This window comes from Meleagris gallopavo, chromosome 3 (genome assembly GCF_905368555.1).
Source record: "Meleagris gallopavo chromosome 3, MGAL_WU_HG_1.1, whole genome shotgun sequence".
NCBI classification, from domain to species: domain Eukaryota; kingdom Metazoa; phylum Chordata; class Aves; order Galliformes; family Phasianidae; genus Meleagris; species Meleagris gallopavo.
In genome coordinates, this window is record NC_139406.1 from 70,121,618 (window position 1) to 70,148,218 (window position 26,601).

Consider the following 26,601-nt stretch of genomic DNA (forward strand, 5'->3'; position numbering starts at 1 on the left):
ACTTCAGGTGTTCTGAGATCTGAGGGGACATAATGTGCTCTCAGGAGAGTCTGACATCTTTTTGAAGAGTACTGAGATAGTTTGGTGTGATTTGGTTCTTAACTGCAGGGTTTTATAGCATTAGAAAATCGCCATTAGATGGAGAAAGTTTCCATACCTATGGAGATGCTGAATATTAACACTGCTCCAATTAATCTAAAATTTAATAAATGTCTTAAGTATTAAACAAAATTAACCATGCATGCAAAGACTGTTTCTCTTATGTTGTCAAGAATAACAGAAGTATTGAGGCTATCTTTATTTTTTACAGGCTGCCACCACCAAAACTACCACCCATGAATGTCCTATCTGAAATAGTCACAGAAGCTTTTGGGGTAGCACTGGTTGGTTACGTAGCATCACTAGCTCTCGCCCAAAGCTCTGCTAAAAGGTTTAATTACACTGTGGATGATAACCAGGTAAAGTTCTTTCTCTTTACTTAAGGAGACCAGAAGGACAGTAAGCTATGAAACTCATTTACCATTTTAGAGAAGTGTTATGGATGAAAGCCCAGTAAGCATAAATTCTGTAGGACATCCTGAGGCCTTCCAATGATTACTGTGGAACTCAAATCTAGTCCAAATCAGCTCTGTAGAATATCCTATTTGGATGAGCTACATTTTTTGAGGAAATGCATTCTTCAAGGATAATCTCATAATGCTGCATTTCATGCAGCTAGTTTAGGTGTTAATGTGTTTTCCCAGTGTTTCAAGATGTGACAGCTTCTCTTCTGGCAGCTGAGATCTTAAAGGCCAGCTAAGATTTTCAACCAGTGATTGATTAAAAGAAATAAATAAATTAGGTACTTACTGCCCTGGGACATATCTGATGTTATAAAATAAAGATTATACAATGAAGAAGTCTCATCTGAAATTAAGGTTTATTTATATAAAAGATGCAGGATGATTTCAGAGAGCACTGCCAAATTTGCAGCCACGGGAGTTCTCTGAGTAGAGTTCCACTCTGCAGCATGCTAGCTTAAATAAAAGTGGGATGATTTCTTCCTGCACTACCTCACTACTGGTCATGGTGAGTAGGCAACTTCAAGGCAAGTGGGAATACATGGAGTCAATAGTTCAAACACTGACAAGAAACACTCCTAACTGGCAATTAATGCTGTGCAATGAGAATTCTGCTCCCAACTTCCTTTTAAATGGAATAGGCAGTTGGGATAGATGACATAATGTTGTATGAAGAGCGGTTGGTTTTGCAGCTGGAGACCTATCTGAACATCCCATCTAGATGGATTGGCCTTGCTACATCAGTGCGTGTCTTTTGCAACTCTCGCTATCACTCAGGTGTTTAAAAATTTTTCTGAAATGAATGCATTATTTTCTGTTGGTGCTGAAGAGCAATGTTTTCTAGGGAGCAGAGCTTAGTATAAGTTATGCCGTAGGGCAATGTGCTGTAGTGCCTGGAGGGCATTAAACTGAGCACAGCAACCTGTGCGTCTTATTGTACTTTGGAAAACGTGTAACTTTTACTGCTTAACTACTGAAATGGTGGAAATGGTGTATGTCTGCAGAGGATAATGGAGCAAAGAGCAAAACCTACATGAAAACAGAGCAGACAGAGCAACCTGGGGGTAAAGCTGCACTGCATTCACGAGCCAGGCACAGCTTTTTGCATGGTGTCATATGGGTGTACAAGTCTATTTGGGGACTTTCATGGCGTTCCTCTCTGGTGCTGTGAAGACTCACCCACCATGGTGGGTTTCCCTGGCTGGATATGACATCACATGTGTACCAAGCACTTCCAGCAGCACAGTGTCTTTGTCACATTGCTCTCAGGGGATGGATGAGCTCCTTGCAGTGTAGGGCCGGAGAGTACTGCTGGGTAGCCAAGCTGTTCAACTCAGCTTTCAGATACGAGGTGGCTTCCTCAGTGCATTCTTTCCTCTTCTGTAATAGTTGTTTGTACATACTTGCATTTTGCTTGTGAAAATACATAGAATGCATTTTTAATGAAAGAGAGCGTGCAGATAGTGTTACTACCATACTTCGCTTTCACTAATGCATATATGAAAAAAAATCAGTGGCTATCTTCTTCAGTAGAGTCATAAGCCAGAAAAAGCCTGGACACTGTCCAGATCCCACTACTTGAGCCTCTGGTCTGTTAAAAAGCAGATGTGGATCAAGATGCAGCTATTTTTACTGAATTTTGTGTTCAAAACTCAGCAATATCATTTATTCTGTGAAAAAAATGCTTCTCCTGTTTTTGGTGAATCTAGTTCACCAGCTCTGCCTTTCAAGTTACTTCTGATTTGTGAGAATATGTACTGGGAGATGTTTTATTATGTACATATGTTGCGTTTTTCCCTAACAATTACGGCCATCCTCCATCTTGGCTAATATTTTCATTGAAGACTCCTTTGTTGGCAAGAAGCACTGAAATCATGCAGCAATTGGAAAAAAATGCTCATTCTTTTTAACAACTTTGCAGGAACTTTTGGCTCATGGCCTCAGCAACGTGATTCCTTCATTTTTCTTTTGCATACCAAGTGCGGCAGCGATGGGACGGACGGCACTGTTATACAGTACAGGCGCCAGAACACAGGTAATGGGATACAGTGCTGTAAGTGGAAGGACACTGACCATGCTGCTCATTGGAGCTTGCTCTGATTAACCAACTACATTCCACCATCCTGCAAAATCCCTATCAATTTTAACCATCTGCATGGAATTACATCTGTTTGGCAACAGTCTTAATAGAAAAGCTAATAGCTCCACTTATGCATTTTTACCTGTCTAGTTTGATACAAACTTTAAAGTCTGGGACAGTGTGGAGGTGAGGGTGTTGTGTTTTCAGATTGCAGGAAACTACGCAAGAGCCCTTTCAGTTTTGGGCAAACTTGTCAGCGCTGTAACAAAAGTGCCCTCTAATGGCATCTAGTGGATTTATTGGTACAGGCTAACCTAAAGTGTTGTGTTGTGTGTTTTTTTTTTTAAATAATAATTAATGATCCTATATGATTTTCAAAAGAAAATGAATGTAATTTTAAGAGTTGCTCCTAAAAGAAACAATGTGCTAACTTCTGCCCTGTGTCTTGGTGTATTTCTTCTGACTCTCACAATGCATTCAGACCACAGATATGGCATATAATTTTCTCAGGATTTTTTTTGCATTCTGTTTGAAATGAAACCCAAAAGTTCACATGGCAGTACCTCAGGAAACAGGGAATTGTAACTGAAGAAAATGCTCACGGGGGTTCTGTAGTGTTGTAACCTGTCCAATCTGTGCCTGGGAGCAAGAGAGGCAACTAACTTGGTGTGAGATGGCACCATGTGGGTCAGCACTGAACATACTGCTTCTCTGTCCTTACTCTGAAATTCAAGACCCCAACAGAGCCATCCTGCCATATAAATGCTGTATCCTCAAGAGTTTGCTGCCATTGTCCTTTTATAACTCCTGCCCTTGCCTATATATAAAGGTCATTAATTATGAAAAGAACGGTAATGAGATGTGACTGCCAAGGAAAAGCAGAGTCTGTAGGTGGTGATTCTTCCTGTCTATATCCTGCAATTGTTTCTCTTGCAGACACCACAGTAGTAAGAAATGATACAAGGTTTTATTTCAAAACTATGCATGTTAATTACTTGCTAATTAGCCCACACACTTCTCTGAACTCTGTTAATTATAATGAATAATTTATCAAATAATCATCTTTAAAAGCATTCATATGCACATAGTTTAGCTGCCATTTTGCTATTATCCACTTCAAATTTTTTGAGTTAGATTCAGTGTTGTACCATGTGCACTCACCATCACTGACATTCTCTGCTGTTACCTGTTCATATCTTTCCAAATTAAAGTTTTACTGCATCATGACTTTTCTAAGAAAGCTAATTAACCTGAATGCATATAGGGCATCTGAGCACTTTGGCTCTGGAACATATAGACAAAGGCCCCATTAGAAAGTCATTCAAGATATAAGACGGAAAAAGAAACCACCATGGCTTGAAATCAAAGTGGGAAGTCCACAGTAAGAATAATGAATATCTGCTAGGTTTTGTCCAGAAGTTTCATATTACAGCAGAGTTTGCATCCACAAATTAGAGTGTGGTTGTGCACCAGCATTATGACAATACTTGAAATTATAATATTCTCTCACCTGTCTTCTATGTCTTAGAAGGCAATATATTCACTCCTGCCCATTCTTTAGGAGCTATCTAGGCAGAATGAGCAACTAAGAAGAATAACATAGATGTTTGTCAGATTACACACAAAAAGAAAAGCAATGGCTTGCTTTGCATACACAAAAAGACATGACAGAAATGTGCCCAGCCCGCTTTTCTCCAAAGACCAAACTTCAGATTCAGGGATGTAATTTATTCTTCAGTGCAGGAAGACAGGAATCCAGACCCTGCGATACTGTCAAGTTTCCTATTTTGATGGTTGGACTTGGTGATCTTAAAGGTCTTTTCCAACCTGAAAGATTCTGTGAGCTGTGATATTCTTTCTGAAAGAAGAACAGAAGTGAAGAACCATTTCATTGACTGAGCAGTGTCCTTCAAGTAGAATCGACATTTTATTTTTTATGTTTTGAACAGACAGAGAAAGGCAAAAATTCCTTGTGACTATGCCAGCAGATTTTGCATCCCTTTTTCTGTAAAAACCCTATCTCTCTTGATGGTATTTTAAAGTATGTCATGGCTCTCGTTTTCAACTCTTTCAACAACTTACTTGTTTTTGTTTTTAACAACTTGTCTGTTAAAATGAAACAATTATTTTATTGTGGAAAAATTTTATCAATATAAAAATAAAGTGAGCATCTGTCTACTTACCATCAAAACATTCTGTGAATCTGAATTGTATCTTAGCACTTATTCAAGTGTCCTTAGCAGGGATCTGTTGAGGTGTTGATGGTTAAGTTGGTGAGCTGGTGATCAGGAAACACGGAGGTGTGATGCTGAGGGTCATGTTTGCAGGCATGGTGTGGATGGGTTGATGGTTGGGCTGGATGATCTTAGTGATCTTTTCTAACCTTAATGGTACTATTTATTTAGTATTTATTTGTTATCAAGACAGAAATGCCATACTTTGTGAATGGTCAGAGTGGAGTGGGAGACTACAATTTCAATGTAGTTCTCTAACAGATTAATACAAAGAGTGCTGTGAAGTAACATACGATCTGTAGACCGTGTTTGTCTAGATTCATGTTGCTTTCATTAATTAACATTATATATATATTTAATATAAACATAATATTATATAATTTGCTGCTGCATTTTCTAAAGTAAAATATATAGCTTCTATAAGATGCTGATCGTTGGTGGTTTCTGGCTGGGCACAATATCTTCAAGTACCCAGTGAAAGAAGTTAGAAAACTTTTCCAGTGCAAAAATCATGACACAGTTCTTCATATATAATTTTTGCTCAATGCAATGCCAGATCTGTGATTTGATACAACATAGAGTGCAATTTTGTAAACATGTTACAGGATGACTGTGTGTGCTGCAATAGGTCTAAAATGAGATGTTACACAACACGCATACCATTTAATAACTCTGTAAGTGGTGCTGTGGTTTGTGCCTGCTGACATAGGGTCAAACACAGATACTGGTATTCCTTACTGTGTGTTCACTGTAGTTGGCTGAAGGTAATCACCTCAGATAAAAACTGAAATTACATAGTTAAGCAACATATAAATACCTGGTATCTTCCACATCTCATTCTTGCCTTTGTCTACAATATTTGGCAATAAAGCTTTTTACTTTTGTGTGTGATTGAGTGATTGGATTTTCATGTTTATCTGTTTTAGGTGGCTTGCCTTATCTCTTGTGCATTAGTTCTTGTGGTGATCTACGTGATTGGAGCAGTGCTGTACTGGCTGCCCATGGTATGGTACCTTTCTTTTTTTTTTAAAGATCACTTCCAGTATTTTATAAAGACTGAGTTTCTTTGTGGGAAAGATGGTACTATATCTGAAACAACTCTATTTTACTTCAATGGGACAAAGTAGCAAGGGTAGAACATGTCCCAGAATCATAAAATACAGAGTTGACTGCACAATACATGTAGAGTTTACACATACACAGCTCCATATATAGGCTATCACCTAGCTATAAAATAAAACATTTCTCTTCTACTTACTTCTGGCGTGTAGTTTATGAGAAATCTACATCCAGATTGCATGGATGCAAATTGACAGAGCTGAATAGAAATTAATGAAGATCCACAATTTTACTCCAGTAATGCATATGATGTATGATTTTGCTTTTCAAATAAATGTAACACACATGATTGAAGATAGCAATCTTAGCTTAATTAAAGTTCTTATATTTTTGTCATAGAGAGCACCCTTTACATTAAGACTGTAAAGCAGTATGGTCAGGTTTTTTTCACCCCTTCCCACCTCTCTGTTGCAAGTCACTTTTTTTCCATCCTTCTTGAGTTCCTGAAGACTTCATCCTTCTCATCTTTTCTGATTTGGAGAACATGAAATTACTGTGCCTGCCACAAAACTAATCGATGTTGTTGGTTTTTTTTTTCCCTTTAAAGTCTTTCCCTAGGCGATTAGAAAGGAGAATTGAATATTTTCACTGTAGAGAATTTGTTTGCTTATTTGCTTTGGAGTCCCTCAGATTGTGGTCAAATGTCATTGATCTGGCAACACACACAGAATCTTGGGATGTCTTAAAGTTTCTGTCATATTCTCATAGTCAGGAGCCTTCTAGAATGCCTTCAAGAATGAAAAACTGGTTTTGATACTATTATTGTTGCAACAGAAGAACACTTGTTCTTTATAGCATTTTTGAAACACTATCATCAGATTTTCAATAACTTGCTTTTAATATTGATTGCTGGGCTTGAGCAAGAACATTCATCTCCTCTACTAATTCCATAATGAAATTTTTCTTTCTTCTTTTTCCAGTGTGTGCTAGCAAGCATTATCATTGTGGGCTTGAAGGGGATGCTAATGCAGTTCCGTGACTTAAAAAAATATTGGAATATGGATAAAATAGACTGGGTAAGTGAGACCTAATCTTATGAGTTTTTCCTGAAAGCCATTAAAAATACTTGCTAGATAAACTATAATAGTTGTGTGGCCCTGGAAGAGACAATTGCAAGTCATTGTTATTATTATTTTTGTGTATTATCAGCTTAATTTTTGTCTCACAATAGGAGCATCAGAAATATCAATTGTCTGCATCAGAAAAAGCAAAAAGAAATTTTGACAAATGATAAAGATGACAGTTTAATGCTGAAGATGTATACAGATCTGGGCAGATGTGTATCTAATTTTGTATTCCTACTCTGGCCAGTTAGCATGCTTTTATTATTGTATCAAAAAAATCTCATTATCTTTGTTCACTGTGTATATATATGGAATGACTGTACAGGACAAGCAGAACTGGAAACACTGGAGATGCAGAAAGATGTATGTCCTAAGATGATGTTATTTGCCTCAATTCTTTGAGATTTTGCAGATACAAAAGTGTATTCTTTTATCATATGAAAGATACTGCAGTATGGGGATGAAATAGAACAGAAAGAGCAGATAGACAGAAAGAAACAGTGTGAAAATACAATTTCATACAAGATCTCAGCAGTCTTACATGCTTTTACACAGAATTTCCAGCAAATATTGAAAATGAGTTATGTTTAGGAAGACACCCAGTTTTCTCTTCCATGGGAGTTTTGAATGCATTGGTCAGTAAGCAGAACTCAGGCCTCTAACTGCTTTCTGGCTTGTATAAACAAATTGACATCCAGTAGTGATTTTGTAACTCCTGTTTATGCAATTTCAATTAACAAATACTCAGAAAGTTCTGTGGTGGGAGGTAAAGGTTTCTGGAGATAATATTGGATTTTGGTGGACTCTACGGTGATTTAGCATTCTCCTGCAGTAATGGTCACTCCAGCTGATTAAAACATCTATTTTTTTTTAATTTTATATTTTTATTGAGTACTGAATTTCAGTGTTGAAAGCAGAGTTGTGCAAATCCTGCTTTGTTCAGGCTTGACTAACTGATGTTTCTCCCATTCCATGATAGAAGACTAGAGTTATATATTTTGTGTCAACCAGAAGAAGAGCTCTGTCTTTCAAGAAATCTTACATTCCTCAAAAAGCAAAATTCTGAGTATATTTTCGTCGACTTTTTCTGTACTTGGTCTTCATTCTAACCTCGTGATAAAAATATTGGATGGTGTGGATCAAAAATTATTTTTGGGATAGTGGGCCTCAGAAAATTGGTATGAGGGAGCTATAACTCCTCCAACTATACACTGATTTTATAAGTGAAGTTTTTCAGCAGAATATTCTGCTAGATTTGATGCATTTTTATAGGTAGAGTAACCTGATTGATTTTTGCTTTTGTGATTTTGACAGAAAAGGATGAGTGAATAGTTATAACATCTCTGGCATCTGTTATGACTTTTAAGATAGGTTATAGGGAGAGAGAGCTTCTTTGGTTTATCTTTTGGATTGAATATACTTGGAAAATGATTTATCTTCAAGTAGTTGTGCCATCAGTCCTTAGCCTGACAGGATAAATCACCTTGCTTTAAACAGCATTAATCTAAAATAAAACTACAAACATTGATCTTACATTGCTGCCTAGGCTGAGGAACCCCCACCAAATACAGTGATTTGAATAACTTCAGTGGTGTTGGTTTGGGCCTGAAAGATTCACCCCAGAACTGACAGCCTTTTGGATACAAATCAATTCCATTACCCAGGTTATCCAGAGCATTTTGAAGAAAAAAAACACTGATGAAACATTTGGAAATAATTAGCAGCTGTTCTGGAAATAATTCCTTAAGGGATATGTATTATGTAACATAGAAGACAGGTTTGTTATGCTCATGTATCTGGTAAATAGTGCATGGAAACGGTTACAGTTTTTGTTACCTTGTTCCTTCACACTTTAACTTCTTAATGAACACGAACAGCATGAGTAATACTTACTGTTTGATCAGTGATTTATGCAACATAATCCTTTCACATATAAAAGGTAGCTTGAAATCTCTGAATTCAGCTATGGATTGCATTTTCTTGCAGATTTAATGTTTAGAAGCAGCCAAGTTTGAAGGAGCAGGCTGATACAATGTGTTATCAGCTTAATATTGCTACATATATTTGTTTCAGTTTTCTTTCAGTTTGTTTATCCGCCCTCAGGATTATCGTGTTTTTACATCCCATCTCTCAAATCACGTTCAACTTCTTTCCAGCTAGAATCCCACAGTTCTTGCTCCAGAGTCTTTTTCTGTCACTCACAATTTTCACATGAAGGTCTCTTTTTTCAGTGAAGGTTTTCTATCAGTCCCAGCACCTTCTTAGATGACTTCAGTCATTTCAGATCTAAGCTTCCGCTTTTCTTCTGATATTTATTGTAAAAGAACTGTACATATTCATAACTGTTTGCAATACAGCATTTCTCCTCTCTCTGATGTCTTCGTATTTTGGATGCTTCCAAAGTGTTGTTCCCTGATTTATCTGTGTTTTGTACATTGACCTGGATATGACTTCTCTTGATTTTTTCCTCTTTTTTTGGGGAACTACCAAAAAGTTGATCTGGACTTCTTAAGTGTATCTCTCTTTTCATATTATCAATTCAAGAATTGATTTCCATATCCTTTCTGCAAGCCTAATTTCTTCTTGCTAAAGTTCCCCCTTTATAAGGGAAGAGGTCAGTAATGTTCTTGCTATGTTATGTTCTTAAGGCTGAAAGTCCCAGATGAACAGCAGCTATTTAAACTAGACAAAGACTGATAAAGGAGTGCCAAAGAAAAATATTATTTTGCGGTTAACTGTTAGACTTAGAAATGACCAAATGCAGGGGAAAGATATTTCAGTTAAACAATTATATAAAAGAGATTTAGGATATTCAACAGAGAAACATTACTGCATTTAAAGAGAAAAAATATTAGAAATTAGAATCATAGAATCATTAAGGTTAGAAAGACCACTAAGATCATCTAATCCAACTAGAATGCCTGTGACTGCTCTAGACCACATCACTTTGTTAGTGACCTTTTCTTGAAAACCTTCAGGGATGGTGACTCTACTACCACCTTCCTGGGCATCCTGTTCCAATGCCTCACCACAGTTTTGGAGAATAAATTTTTCTCAGTATCCAACCTGAACCTCCCCTGGTGCAACTTGGGGACTTCACCTCTCATCCTATTGCTGTTACCTGGGAAAAGAGGCTGACCTCAAAATCACCACAACCACCTGTCATTGGTCATTCTAGAGAGTGATAAGGTCTCCCCTGAGCCTCCTCTTCTCCAGACTAAACAACTATAACTCTTTCGGCCACTGCGCGTAAGACTTGTGCCCTCACCAACTTCGTTACCTTTTTCTGGACACACTCCAGGGCTTTGATGTCTTTCATATACTGAAGTACCCAAAACCAAACACAGTACTGAAGGTGCAATCTCACCAGTGCTGAGTACAGACAAATGGTTACCTCTCTGCTTCTGCTGGCAACTCTATTTCTGATACAAGCCAGGATGCCATTGGCCTTCTTGGCCATTTGGGTACACTGCTGGCTCATGTTCAGCCAGCTACTAACACTCTCAAATTCTTTTCCTCCATGCAGCTTTCCAGCCAATCTGCCCAAAGCCTGCAGCAATGCATGGACTTTTTGTAACTGAAATGCAGGACTCAGCACTTGTTCTTGTTAAAGCTCATACAATTGGCCTCAGCCCAGCAATGCAGCCTATCCAGGTCCCTTTGAAGGGCATTCCTACCCCCAGACAGATTGACAACTTTCTCCCAGCTTGGTGTCATCTTGAAGCTTACAGAGGGTGCACAGGCCACCAATAGAGATATTGAAAAGGACAGGCCTCAATACCATCCTTTGGGGAGCACAACTCCAGTCACCAACTGGTTTTAACTTCATTCGCCACCACTCTCTGGGCCCATCCATCCAGCCGGAATTTTTATCCAGCAAAGAGTACAGCTGTTCAGGCTAGGAGTTGCCATCTTCTCCAGGATAATACTGGATATGTCATTGCCTGATACTGTCACTTATCTCCGTGAAAGCTCTTCATGTTTCAACATCCACTTTAAATTATCACTGTTGTCTTCTATGCCATCTATAAATTTACTTTAAAAACTTTGCTTATCGGTAATGTGCAGAAAACTTAGACCATGTCCAGCAAGAAAAAAGCCCAACAAGGTTTTCTACCAGCACTCTCACTGGATGAGTGACTTGGCTAGGAAATGACCACAGCTGAGACAGAGCTAAGTTGTACTCTCGACTTGTAAAAGCAGAAAGAATAGCAACGATTTATTGTAAAAATTACACACTCCTTTTGTGATACCATGATGTGAGAGGTACTTATGGATGCATTAATTGCATATGTGTGCATATATTTTAATTTGTAAGGGGCATAATGAATGATACAAACAACAATTAAGGTAGTGACAAGATGGGGCTTACTTTTGAGAAGTGCCCTCCAGCATCTTTCCAAAGGGGTTTTCTGACACAAAGCCACCAACCTGTCAAACAATTTTGTCAAAACAGATTGAAGTAGGGGGATCAGGGAAGGTCTTTAATGGAATTTTGGAGCCCACCGGTGTAATTTCATGTATTTTAGAACATTTTAACATTTTATCCTCATGAAGGAGGTAGCCTTTTAGATTTGTTCAGGTATTCAACATAGTGGGACCCTCCTTCTTGAGAAAGCTCAGAAGGCTTTGCTGTATAATCAATTTTTTTGCTGAGTAGTAAGCAAGCCAACTCTTGTATGATAATAATTTTACACGAATGGTTCTAAGTTATGGCATCCTAGGGAGATTTTTTATCCCTCTAGCATTAGCAGACATGCTACCCTGAGTTATATTACTTTTGCAGTAGCTAGTTTGAGTTTGAGTTAGATGGGAAGGGGTTTAAAAGTGCTTAATCCATTAAGAGTGTGATTGCCTTATAGATTTGTTTAATTAACAATATTTGTATCAGTCCATCTGTCTCCAGACAAATACCCTCTCCAACTCTTGAGTATGGAATGCTCGTGAAAACTATGCCAAAGTATCATACTACTCTACTATTAAGCATTTCCTGTTGTATCACTGCAGTGGATTTCACTTGAGTACTTGAATACTGAATTTTGGTGCAGGGTACTCTGAGGAACATATGCATGCATCAGTCATTTGTTTGCAGAAGGACTTTGGAGCATGGGTGTGCTATACAGCCTCCTTGCAGTCTGAGCTTACTCCTGAACTCCAGCACCTTCTCTGCCAAGGAAAATGTTGAATGAACAGGATTTTGATAGGATTCTCCTGGCTACATGCTGGTGATTGCAGATTGGAGCAAGTCTTCACAGCCTCACAGTACAAACAGTAAAAGGCTGGTCATCGAAGCCATGTTAGGATTCCTAGACTAGGCACCAATGTAATCAGGTAGGATTATTCTAAATTCCCCTCACTGATGAGCAAATCTCTATTGATCATAGATATAGATCATTTAGACTGCTCACTCAGCTGTAGACATGTATTGTGAAGATTGCTAATGTTAAGTGAAATGAGTCATACCCATACAGGCAATAGTTGTTCATCTCAGTTTACAATAAGCAGTCCATTATCAGTTTTCAAAGTGGTACAGAAACATTGAGTATCACAGTATTTTAGTATTACAGTTTAGTCACTGATTTAGAGAGTATTCTCCCATTTCTCCTTTTTATATTCTTTTTTTTTCCCACCAAGATCCTATTGCAGATTCCCCTCAATGGTGTATTTGTAGATCCTATGAAATTGAAAGTTCTAAATGGAAACACTGCCAACAGAGTTTCAGAGAGAGTTGCTACATGTATGCAGTCACAGTATCTCCCAATACTTCTGATAATTTCTGGTATATGAAGGATTCAGCATAAATTTATATCTCTTACTTGTTTTTCTCCCTTTAGAATATTTTCAATTTATACAGTACAAGCATATTTTTAAGTTGGATTTTGTTTTGATTTTTGAGAATAGCATGTACCTACAATACATTATCTCTAAGATTTGAAGAGTGAAGTGGCTAGATTCTATCTGTCCTGAAGTATGTACTGGCCATATTGAAGTAAGAAGCATTTTATGTTTTTATGACTTCTTTGTTGAACCTTACGATAACACATGAATTTTAAAAAATGTCTAGCAGATCAACATTTTCCTACAGGCTTGATAATGCTCTACCTAAAAAATACTCAGTCACGGCCAATATAAATCACTGTAGTGTGATTGGCAAATGAGAATATGATTGTTTTGGCTCATATTATGTAAAATGGCAATCTCTGGATATAGTTAAGATGTAAGATACTAATGTCTGTTAAAGGGGCTCTTAACTAGTTTTCTCAGCATTCAGCAGTACCTGAAAAATTCTGGCTTTGATTTTTCCTGTGTAGGCTTTCTACTTGGATTTCATCCTTCCTTTTTTTCTTAAGACACTAAGAACAATGCTGAAAGTCATGTAGCTGAGATTTAATTAGATGTGATATCAAGAATAATGTGATGACAAAGCTCTGCAGTAGAAGCAGATTGCTTGGTGTCAGGCTTTGTCAAATGTTCATCCTTAACAGAATTCTTGATCCAAATGAATTTGAAGTTTGTAGTTCTTATGATAGCCCTTTCATATTCAGAAAGCTTCTCTGTAGCTGTGTAATGGCTGTGTAAGTTGTAGGATGAATTTCGTATTGATTAGTCAGAACTCAACATTTGTTATTCAGGAAGGTATTCTTTGCAAATATTTACACAACAATTTGTATAAGATCTCATTTTAAGATATTGCTGGAGACTGAGAACTGTTTCAGTGAATGAGCCACCTCTTTCCTCTGCATCTGGATTGAGGAGACTGCAAAACATTTTGCAGCCATTAAGAATTTTGAAGATGAGAGAGGAAAAGGTTACTCAGTAGAGTCATGTAGCCCCTCTGTGCATCATGAAGCACGAACTAGCACAGTATGGCTTACATTTTATAATTCATAAAATAAGAGTTCTGAAATCTTCTTGAGCAAAATTCCTGTAATTAGGCTAAAAGTATGCTGTTGTCTCTGACTTTCCTAAGCTCAATGAAAGCATCAGAAAGGATAATTTTAACAGCAATTGTGCTATTGCAGTGCAATCTGTTCCTGTGCAAACGTTATCAGAAAGTGCTGTAATGGTTGAAATGGACACCTGTGGAGAACAATATATTCATAGAAGTGAAAATACTTTCCATTCTTCTTTAAGACTTTTTATTTGAAGATAAGGTGGCAGTCTTTGCTGAAGGATCCCTCAGGCAAGGAAATATGTGCTGGATATCCTTGACATCAGGGCTATATAAGAAATCAAGTCAGTTATACTTTTCTCCTTTTAATGTAAAAATCTGGATATCTCTATGTCACACACAGCATTATGGGATGGAAATATGAGTAATCTTTTCTGCTTAAAAATAAATTAAAACAATTTTTTGAAATGTAAACATTTTTTTCTTCTTAATATATAAAATTCCTTTCTGAAGGAACTTTTGTTCCCAATATTCTTTGCATTTTTTAAAAAAACTTAAATTTAAAATAAATTCAAAGTGTTACTAATCGAACATTGAAAGATGGGGAAGCAATCTGAAAACTCACCATTTTAAAGTCAACTGATACATTCCTCAATAATTTTTAATTTTTATAGTTGGTTTAGTCAGCTGTACTCTGATAAATGCCACTTCTGATTAACTTCCTTGCAAATTATAATTCCCACTTAGGTAATTAGTGGGAGAAGAGCTCTCTGTGTGTGACCTTTAGAGTACTTCATTGTGTAAAAGGGAAAAAGGATTTTAGCTGTGTGCTGCAAAGAAAGTAGCAATAACTTGCAATATGAATAATCAATTATAGTTTTAACCAACCAGCCTAGTTCATTCCAAATTAAGCTGCTAGCACAATTACTTGTACTATTTTAAGGACCTCCAGAATGATCTTCTGTGAGCATCAGGAAGAGCAGAATGTCCTGTTACACGTGTTCTACAGTGGAGAGATGTTATTTTGATGATAAATCAGATACTTGCCAGTTCAAACATCTACATGTTCACCTCTCAGAAACTATTGGATTTTTTTATTTCTAACTCATAAGATGTACATCATTACAAAATGATCATCTAATCATCTCTTTCTGTTTCCCTCCTTGAAGAGCATATGGGTTACTACCTACATGTTCACAATCTGCTTTGCTGCTAACGTGGGATTGTTGTATGGTGTTGTCTGCACGATAGTAATTGTGATTTTCCGCTTTCCCAGGTGAGATGTAATTTATTGAAATGTTCTAGTAGCACATAATTATGTCTTCTTTCTGGAACACTGCTTCACTGCTGGGATATACCTACACTACACTAAATTTAACAGTGAAATCTCAGTTTTCAGTTGTACAGAATACTGGGATGGCTGAGGTTGGAAGAGACATCTGGAAGCCATCTGGTCCAATTCCTGCCCAGGCAGATATGTACTACCACCTAGTAGTACATATCTCTTTCACTCACTAGGTGAAAGTAGCACAAAGTCATCAGGATAGCCAACAATACATTTTTCTTTCATTTCATATTCTTACCCATGAAGAATATTTCTGACAAGACTTAGTAACAAAGCTCCTTTATCAACTCCTAGATATTGCACTGCATAGGAGTTGCAGGCTGATATTTGCCTTGCTAAAACACATTAATGAAAGATAATTGCATTACATTCTCTAATGCCTGAAATTTACTTTATAGATCCTATCTCTAGAATTAGAGAAGTCAGGATGAAGTATCTAGAGCTAAAACAAATTCATATTCTTTTTTCATATATTACAGTTGCTAATTTTGATTAAGAGTAAAGGAAAAACATCGTTTGGGGTTTATGATCATTACATACTACAGAATTAATCCATAACTCACCAGTCCTATGAATGACTTGCTGCCTGCAGGCAGCTATTTGCAAGAACATTTAATTGCATGGGAATTATATACAATATAGACATCTCGATTAAATGCTTGTTAAAGTTATGCGGAGCTCTGTTCTTACAGAATAATTTGCAGAATCAGCGTGAAAATAGCTCAAAATTGCAAATTATAGCAAATGGTTTCTGCTTGAAACAATCAGAACCTTACTGGTAACCCCCTGCTACTCAGAAAACTATTGGTAAATTCTTCTAGTAAAGGAAAGTTTCCGTGTTATTTACACATTTGGATGTCTGTTGATCTGCAACAGAAAAGGGAAGGATATTTGACACAAAAATTAGGATCCTCTGTTGTCCGACCAAACTTTAGTTTGAACCTGCACTAGTTAACTAAGTAATACTCTTTCCATTGATTTGTGTGGTCTTCCATCAGGTTGCACAGGATTGTCCATGAAATCTAAGGGCACCAAAAAAGCTAACAACCTTAAAAATTATACTGCACAGGGTGAGGTTATCATGAGAATATGCACTAAGTCAGCCAGTCATGGCCAAACATGTTCTGACTAATGACTGCTGCAAAAGACTTAGAAGCTAAATCATGAAAAATAACTTGATGATTTATTGTTAAATCTCTGTTCAGACAGCAGAGTAGTGGACATGGTATGTTACATATCAGGATGCATTAAAAACAGCAGCTACAGTAAGATTTATGCAGACAAGAAAGAACAGCTCAGTTTTGCAAGCCTCATTTAGCCAACCCCAGTACTTGCAAATACTCCCTGTGCATTGCCTTGTCTAGTTCTGGGATTACTCTCATTGCCTAGCTTTAGGCACAGATCTCAGATGACAGCTAGCTTTATAGACTTCTTGTTCTGCACTTTAATGCATTCCTGCAAAGATGTATGGATGCAGAAAGTCCTATACTGAACTGCCTGTTCAAAGCAACTTTCTGCTGACCATATAGAGGGCATAGGGACACTGTTTTTTCCAACAGAAGCCTCCACTTTGACAGCTAGAGTGGAGCGTTCTGCTTTGCCATACAGACAGGCACCAGTTTTAACTACAAATAAATCATCCTTAAAGGTTAAAGGTAGAAAATGTTAATTAAATCTCTGAACTTTTGAAGTGGTAGTTTATGTATTAGCTACCTTGATTTGAGACTAGCTCTCTGGCCAGATATAAAATAGTAACGAAAATTAAAATAAAGATTTTATTATTTGCAGTTGAATAAAATAAAATTCTATTAGATTTTCAACGTGATGTACTGTAATTCTGAAATTTGCCATTTACTCTTTTGACTGCATTATCATTATGATAAATAAGCTTTTTAAGCAGAAAAATACATATGCAGTAAAATATATATGGATAGCATTGTCATGGAATCATAGAATAGTTTGAGTTGGAAGGTATCTTAGAAATGATCTTGTTCCAACCACCCTGCCATGGGCAGGGACACCTCCCTCTAGACCAGGTTGCTCAAAGCCCCATCCAGCCTGGCCTTGAATGCTCCTAGGGAGGGGGTATCTCCACCTCACTAGGCAACCTGTTCCAGTGTCTCACCACCCTCACAGTAAAGAATTTCTTCCTAATATCTAATCTAAATCTGCCCTCTTCCAGTTTAAAGCCATTTCCCCTCATCCTGCTACTACCTGCCCTTATAAAATGGGCAGCTCTCCTGTAGGTCCCCTTCAGGTACTGGAAGGCCACAATGAGGTCCCCTCAGAGCCTTGTCTTCTCCAGGCTGAAGAGCCCCAGCTCTCTCAGCCTGTCCCATAGGGGAGGTGCTCCAGCCCTCTGATCATTAAATAATTGCCATAATTGCCATACATTTAAACTTCTGTTTCTTGCTCTTCTTGTTAATGTCTGCTAATGATTTGACTCACATATTTTCTGTGTGTATTGATTACAGAGCAAAGACACTGAATTTGAAAAATATGGAAGAAGTGGAATATAAATACAAAACTGAAGATAATTGTGTAAGTTAAATCCAACTTTTTTTTTTATTATTTTTTTTCTCTGTGTCATCCTAATTAAGGCCTGTTTATCTTCTGTAGTTGTTTATAATCAGTGTATCCTTTCTTATGAAAATCTAAAGCCAGGATGACATAGTGAATAGAAAACTAGCCTTGAGTCTCAGGTAATTGGACAGCTCTTTCTATGTTCTTGTCAGATTTCCTCATTTCCTGAAAGTCCTTTGGTACCCCCACCATCCACTATCTCTTTTCTGCCCCCGACACTGCCATCAGCCCCAGTGACCTGACTCCCAGAGGAGCCCATGTGTGAGAGGCAGCATCATGAATTTGTCATGGGCTGCTTCATGCATCTCACTTCTCAGGCAAGCCTCATGTGATAAGTGGATGTAAGCATTTCTCCCAAAGACTGTGTTGTTTAAATTTGCTTTGTACAAACTTAAACCTACCAACGAGAGGTTCTAAATTCTTTTGGTCACTTTCATTACAATTACCATCAAGGCTGCTTTGTGATCAAGCCTGTGGTAAGAAGAGATGGGTAACAACCCAGAGAGGTGACTTCCCTCCTCCAAAATGAAGCTTTAGATCAGTAGCCAACAGAAAAGTGGAACCATGTGTCCTTCCAGCACAGAGTCCAGTCACTGGGACATCCTGAGCTCTCCATCATGGCAGTTTCTGTTGTGTCTGCTTTCCTTTCCTAATAACTGTGAAGGGTCAAATGTAATATTTTCACAGTTATTACCTGTTATTATTAAGAAGCTCTCTTCTAAATATTCTTTTTCTGGCAAATGTTTTCTATCAGAGCTATCTTGGGCTCAACATCCAAGCTTGGGTTGGGTGGTTTTACTGTTCTGGCATGCTAAACAATGCTGGAATGTGAGAGGCACGTAAGAATGGAGAGTACTCTAAAACAAAAATTTAAAACACTGTTGTTGAGGCTGGCCCAATTGTCAATTAAATCACTTTTCATTCTTGAGGAAACTGTTAGAATAACTTTGTCAGAGATGGGCTATCAAAATTTGCATGCTTTTATTTTTTTTTTTTTTGTTTTTGTATCAATTCATACAGTATTTGTATGAATCTCTGCATCTTCTTTTTTTTTTTTTTTTTTTTTTTAAGCTAACTACTCCCCAGCTTTTTAATCATTAAGATTAATGCCAGCCACCAAGTAGTAACAAACTAGTGTCTGCAGGCACTGGGGAAAATAACATTTTGTTAAGAAAGCAAATTGTTCAAGAGCTTATTATACAAATAAAGGAAAATATTTTTAAGATTTATAAAAAATGCTTTTAATTTAATTTATGGAGCTACTGGGTTGCAGTAGTCATTTAGGGTAATTTTTAATGTATGTATGTTAGAGTTATCCATGTTCCTCTGGTAAATAATAGCTTAGACATAAGTAACAGAGCTTTTTAAACGCAAAAATATGCAAGCTTAATGATCTACCCTGCCATTAAAGTCTGTGGATTTATAGAGATTATTTCATCCATAGGAGAAAAGACACTTTAATGTGGAAAGAAATCAAGAGGGTATTTAGAAGTTTGTCTGAAACAAATGCTTCACAGGCATTCACTAACATGAATTCTTACCCAAATATAGAGAGAGCTGTGAGGGGGAATTGTAAGCATCCTAAGTGACAGAGGGAATAAGCCACACATAATGACAATTTTCTTCTTCTCTGGGAAAGAACATGACAAAAAAGAAATGCATTTTTCTTAGAACTGTTCTCTTAAGACTAAGAGCTAGAATTCAACTTGAGTCAAGAATAACTGAGTCAAATTTGGGTTGCCCATTCTAGGCAAAAAGTTATACCTAAGTCTCCCCTCTGCTTGAATGTGTTTCAGCAGACAGCCTTTCTCTTGCAGAGGTATTTGATTCTATGATTCTACAGTTTGAATCTTTCACGTCTTTCACCTTTTTGATCACCAGAGACTTTGATCTTTATACATCTATCTTTTTATTTTTCTTTTATTTTTATCTTCTACTTGGTCAGCTCTGGTATGGCACCAAAGTTCTCACTTGTCTCCACACCAAGCTCTGTGTAGGATAGTTTTTAAGGGAACCTGTAGGATTTCAGAGTATTTCTGCATTCAACCATCTATCGCTCTCTGTTTTGTCCCTGTTTTAGAGCCTTGTTTTCATCTAATTTTGGCCATTTTAATTGCCATTTGGGCTTTGCCACTTGACTGACTGAGACATTTTGGTGTTGTGATGTTCACCATAATCAGATTCATAGGTAAACTGCACAAATCACAATATGTAGACTGGGCTTCATTGCCACAGTTTTGGATGTTTGAAATATTTAAGTCTGTATGATGGCTGCTGCGGTGGTGTCCAAGAGATTGCCTTGTTCCCAGAAGTCTGAATAACAGCTTGCAATGAGGAGGTAGTTAGTGTGGTTTGTGGTAAAGATTTCCAGTCCTATTTTGCTTGAAGGTCTGTTGGGAAAATTGTTTCTTCAGTGCAATCCCATGCTTCTTTGAATGACTACAGAAGTGGTCTCTGTGTCAACTCCACTTACTTCTGTTTGAGTATGGCCTAGTTAAGTAACTTTAAATGTCTCTGACTTTTGTTAGGAAGAATTGAAACTTTTGCAGCTTATATTCTCTTTCAAAATCTCTGAGATTTTTCTCTTTGTTGGTTTTTTTTTTACTGCTGATTACTTGTTGTCATGATTAGTTCATTTTTTGGGAGCTGACACTTGTATAAATTGGATTTTTTTTTTGGTAGTGAAAACTATTTCAGTAGTGAAAATAAATATTGAGATATTTTACCGTTTCAATGTTTAGTTGTGGATTCAAGGATCCTGTTTTTCCATCATTTGCTCGCAAAACGCTCTGAGCTTTCACAAATAAACTTGACATCCCCTGCCTCCATGAAAGACACACCTAAAAGGCAAATTAATTGTACTGAGTTTTTTCCAACTGGGCCATAGTAGAGTTAATATGGCTATTTAAAGATCTCTGGTTGTGTGCAAGTGGGATAGAAAATGCTCCTGAAAATATTGGTAAGTTTTACAGGCTATACATGATCCTTTTTATTCCTATTTTCCAGCACTAGATGCATAAAAACTTAATGCAGTTATTTATTTGAATATAATCAAATAACATTATAAGTAGATGTAATATCTTTTACTAGATAAGATAATACACTTGGAAAAGCAGAAGATTTTAACAGCCAACAGACCTTTCCTCAAGTCTGAAATGCAAGAAGCAGACACCAAAGCAAGTGAGAGCTGCTGCACAACGAGTTAGGTCCATCTCAAATAGTGACAGAAAACAAGTATTTGGTATCTGTGATACAATATATGATTATTTCCCAAGGAAAAGAGATGCACAGTTTATAATCTGTGGAAAGTGGATATGTCACTAGAATGTTTAATTCTGTCCTCTTAGAAAAGCTGCATCTCAATTAAGCTAGTGATGATAATACACAATAGAATATATTTATATATATATACATATATATGAGGGCTGCTCTGAAAGTAATGCCTCCTCTTTTATTATGTTGGCCCACAATGTCAGAGGCTAATGTTGGTGCTATGATAATAGAGGCAGAATCTTCCAACCACTATTCCATTACATTTTGTTGTCATGTGACAGATGGCAGCAGAGGGGCAATGTGGCATCTGACTTGGAAGTGCAGATGAAGCAAAGATATGTCACTGAATTCCTCCATGCAGAAAAAATGGCACCCACTGACATTTCTCAAAGCTTATGGAGACCAAACAATGAATGTTAGCACAATGAGTGTGTGGGCAATGTTTTCCTAAGAATGACACTGTCATAGGCACCTGTGAAATGATGGGTCACTTCTGCTGGTGCAGTTTTTACAAGTGTAGCATGCAGGCTCTTGTTCATTTCTGGTGAAAATGCATAGATAATTGTGGTGACCATGTTAAAAAATAGGGTTGTTTTTTTTTTGCTCTATCAAATAGCATTATTGTGCTCTTTCTATCTTTTATAGTTTCCATGGAAATAAATAGGAGGCATTACTTTCAGAGCAACCCACATGCATATATACATTATTGTTAGCTTTTGACAGTGTTTTGTAAGTTCACCTTAAAAACAAGAGAAAACTTGCGTATTTTGTGGGAAATGTTCTTCCTTGGTAGCTGGGCATTTCTGACTTTTGTCTGTTTTCCTTCATTATTTGTTCTGGTGTGTAACAGCTTTGAGTTACAGTTTCAGTGATGTTTGGACGAACCTTTTTAGGAAAAAACACAAAGACAGGATCCAGAGTAGTTGGTGGTTCTTTGTGTGTGCTAGCTATGTTAAAATGTGTCCCTCAGACTAAGTCCGGATCCAGTCGGTGCAAGTAGGACCATCAAGAATTTGCACTTGCTCAAGAGCTCAGTAAGCTGAGAGTGGCTCCAGGAAGATTTCTTCCCACGCAGGAGCTTTAGCTATAAGCTGTACCTGTTAAATGATTCTCAGCTCTAGCTCAGGAAGGTATGAGAACCAGGGTTGCAGAGTTGATGGGATTTCCCCCCACTACCAAAGTCAGTGCTGGCTTTTTTCATTTCCATGGAGAAATATCCCTGTTGTACTGTGATAGTCCTCAGGAGTCTGAGGTTAACATTACGAGTGTTCCCCAGACCCAACACAGTGTATACTCCCAAATTTTGTCTACTTTTTCCAATACATATGTTTGCGCTATAGAGGCTGTTCCCAGTCTGTAACCCTTGTCTTGTCTGTGTCTACAGATTATGCCAACTGAAATAGTGCTCCTCCCATTTGCCTCATGATAGTTCTTGATATTGTGCTTTGTAATGAATGTGATTTTTCTTTTGTGTTAACTTGAATTGTGGATAATTTCCTTGTAGATTTCTTATTTCCTCCTTAAGTCCAGTTGCATCAAAGCTGATCAAGGCAGCTACCTGTTAACATCCTCACAACACAAAGTTAATTCTGGGTTGATTTACAGGAATTGTCAGGATTTTTAAAGAAATCACTTTTATTTATATATATTTCCAAAATGAAGATAAACTTTGCAGCATTTTGTTTATTTCACTCCACAGGAATCATTAAAACAGGTAAAGATAGTTTCAGTGAGCAACCCATTAGTCTTTCTCAACGCCAGAAAGTTTCATGCAGACCTGATGAAGATAATCCAGAAGGATAGCACTAGCAGTCAGGCATGTGAAGATGTAAACAAGGTAGGATGTGCTACATGCTTCAGTTATCATGGTGACAGTACTGAAGTTCATCATTGCTTTCCCTGCATTTTGTAGAGAATGCCATCAGATACTGAAAAAGATTATTTTTTTTTAAAGATAATGTTGCAAATGATTGATTTAGGATTAAGTTAATCTAATTTTAATCAGAATAAATACATATTTTTTCTTATAGTCACATGAAAATATTTTTTCTCTGTTATCTCTCTCTGTGTGGTCCTGTAAAAGACGTTAAAGGACTTATAACTCCAATGGAATTAGAAAAACAATGCAAATAGGTTCGAGTTTTCCTCTAAGATAATGTTCTTTTCCATTTTCTATACTATTAGTATTGGAAAACAGCACAAAAAAATTACTTGTTTTTTTTGGAAAATGTCCCAGAAAAGATCATATTTTTTCAAGTTTATTTGCGAACAACTATTGCAAATTCCTACAATGTTCCCTAAAAGGGAAAAAAATACACATTATTCTTTCTATCATTACAATGAAAGCATTTCAGTACAATAAGATAAAAGGCTAACTGTAGCCAAATTCATCCAGCTTGATGAACTAGACTGAGGAAATCACAGCCATTTCCTAAATGGTTTGTTAATAATTAAGAACTGAATAATCATAGAATGATTGAATGGCCTGGGTCGAAAAGGACCATAACGGCCCACAACCTCTGCTGTTTTGCCTGCTGAAGAGCTGTGCTGCCCATACCTATTCTTTATTGTTCAGAAATTAAGCTCTGAAATTTTGCTGTTTTTCCCCTTAGTTCTGGTAGCTAAACTGATTAGTATGATTAAAAAGCCCTCTAAATTGACAGATATTAATTAGGATTTGTATTGGATTAATTTATTCATTAATTTAATAAGATAGCAAGTTAGTAAGTTAATTTATAAGTTCCCTTTATATGTTACTAAGGAGGGAGATGTTATCCTTTGTCTATTCTAGAAGGTACTTGGCAATGCAGCTACCTGAAATACAATGCATGGTGTTTGGTACCTGTGTGGAATAACTGTCTTTCTACACAATGGAAGTGAAAAAAATTGTTTTGAAAAAACAAAAAATTGGTTTGAATTTTGTTTCTGTGCTGTATTTGTCTTTTAAACTTATATTGACAACACTCATGTTGAAATCATTATGAAAACATTTGTCTGGATAAAGGTAACTCATTAATAACTTTATGTGTCAGAATTGTTCTCACAAAAATCTAAATGAGATTTCATCAAGTAGAATGTGAATCAGAAGCTAATCTTATAAAATTTCTATCAAAAGCAAAATTTTAGTTACAAGTTTTAGAGTGAATCCAGACATCATGGAGACTGAGTTGTGTGGAAAAAAAGAAGGGGGCGGGGGAGGCATCTACTTGATAGGTCTTTAGAAGAACAATGAAAGTCTTACTCAGCAAATGTATCCAAAAGACTGTTGCATACAATATGATTTTGAGAGAAAGAGTTAACTTTGATATAGAGAAACAGAATTCTTGTGTATTGCACTGATTTTCTCTGGTTACTCTGCATCGGATTCGTTTTCCTTGGTATGCTAATTGTTCATTGCTTTTATTTCAGTGTGAGCAGAACACGTTACTCTGCTCATTTTCCAATGGAGGTTGTCATGGTGAGTTTGTTATCTATACATTATATTAAAACCAGGATGGATGTAAGTGTGCAAAATAGCTCCAGATTTTTCTATTTATTTCTAGGCGAACTCAAATTGTCTGGAAACTTACATTTTTTCAGATAGATCACACATTCAGTGAAGCATGAATTCTAACAATTGTTAAAGTCCATTAACCTTGGCCTAACGGGTCCTGGTTTTATTCTGTTCTTGACTGAGTTTTTAAGATTTCAAAAATGAGGAACCAATGAAAATACATTTTCTATAGGAGTCTCTTATTTCACACAAATCACCATATTCATACTGATTCAGGTATGGAGCGGGAGCATCACTAAGAACATTGCTACCTTCTTTGGTCTTCAGCCAAAGGCCTAATAAACCACTTTGTTAAGCTCTGCTGATGAGTTGTTTTTAGTTCATGGTGAGACTTGATCATTAGTATGCACAACTAAAAATAAGAGGGGATGAGAACCATGCGAAGTCTTTGTGGTCTTTGAAGGCACTGAAGAGAAAAACTCAATAAATGTCAGCTGAACAATCAGTGACGCTATGGTCATCAGTACAGTACAATATAACACAGTTTGCTTTCAATTAGGGATTATGCTGAATGATTCTACTCATCCCACAATTTATTGGGCTTAAATCAAACCAGAGCGCACACATTCCCCTGGGACACTGCAACAACCTTTTGCAGAAGATACTTTATACAGATGACTTCATTGTGGAGGGAATTCCAATGCTGTGTTTATTTAAAACACGTACAAGCACTGAGACCTCAGTAGGGAATCTGATCTGGGGGCTGTTTTCTGACAGTTCACACTTATTAACTAGGCTCATGACATTTTTATGATATTGCAGTGTTTACTTTACTTGGGTGTGATAGAATGCTTTCTGCAACATGCAGTAACGTAATGATGCTTGCTTTTGAGGACTATACAATGCTGTACTGTAAAACAGTAAATAAGTGAACAGCATTGTACTTGTGAAAAGTCTTTTGGAAGGTCTTGTCATTATGCATTTCAGTCTTCATTGGAATAAGTTGGTTTCTTACATTACAGAAATGACAGCACAAGAACTCATTTTTGGTTTCCCTGAGGACTTAATTGTTATACCTTGTACTGAGCAGAGTAGGGTGACTCTTCATGGGAACTCAAAACAAAAATTGGAGAGAAAAAAAGAAAAAGAAAAATCGCTTTCAAAGAATAATAAAACAAGGGGCTTGAATTTTTAGGAAGGGAGGGGAAATAATCCTTATTCACACAGCAGTCATCTTGGAAAGCATGGCAGCTTTCTCCAAATCTTTCCCTTCTACCTCTAGGGAATACTGATTTGACATTGTCTATATCAGCACGATATTAAACAGCTTCTGCTACCTTTGCCCAGTAGTTCAGAGAAGTAATAGGTCTGTACCTGCAACCCCTCCACTGAAATGCAGGACACCATCTGGGTGGGAGAGTAATGCAAGATCAGCATTGCCTCTGTATATGCATTTGTACATGTGTGAGCGTGGCTTGACCTTCACAAGGTTTGTCAAGATTTCTGAGTATAATAATACTAGAAGTTTTTCATATTGTGCTAGTCTAACATCAGCTAAGCATAGTTCATGTGTAAGGTGATCTCAGCCTCTGTGCTGGGATGCAACATTTCTAGGCTAAAGCAGTTTGTATTGTTATCCTTCTGTCCTTTCCTATTTATTTCCTTTTCTATTTCTTATTTTTTCTGTTATTCTGAAGTAAGTTATGTGCTATTACATTTATTCAAAATCTATTCTTGAACTGTCTAACATTAAGTTTTATATAAGCAGTGTAACAACCGAAAAGGAAAAATCAATCCCAGGGCATTTTTTAAAGTAAAACTTTTGGAACCTGCAGATAGAATTGTGTATGTGCTTTGTGAGGGGATAAGTAACAGAGATGAAAGGTTCTTCTGTTTTGGAAACAAAGGAGGTGTGTAGAAAAGATGACAGTGAGTAGCCCAGCAGATCTCATAAATCC

At 37.0% G+C, this 26,601-nt stretch overlaps 1 protein-coding gene across 7 annotated transcripts in view; it reads left to right on the forward strand.

Moving 5' to 3' along the window:
* SLC26A7 (solute carrier family 26 member 7) overlaps positions 1–26,601 on the forward strand; it is an 85,436-nt gene that overhangs the window by 50,093 nt on the left and 8,742 nt on the right. For all 7 annotated transcript variants that reach the window (XM_085221396.1, XM_085221397.1, XM_085221394.1 and 4 more), the window contains 8 exons: positions 311–458; positions 2,482–2,595; positions 5,801–5,878; positions 6,914–7,009; positions 15,119–15,225; positions 17,769–17,835; positions 22,850–22,987; positions 24,559–24,607. In XM_085221396.1, the coding sequence (XP_085077522.1) occupies positions 311–458; positions 2,482–2,595; positions 5,801–5,878; positions 6,914–7,009; positions 15,119–15,225; positions 17,769–17,835; positions 22,850–22,987; positions 24,559–24,607 (797 nt within the window). The remainder of the gene's footprint in view (positions 1–310; positions 459–2,481; positions 2,596–5,800; positions 5,879–6,913; positions 7,010–15,118; positions 15,226–17,768; positions 17,836–22,849; positions 22,988–24,558; positions 24,608–26,601) is intronic.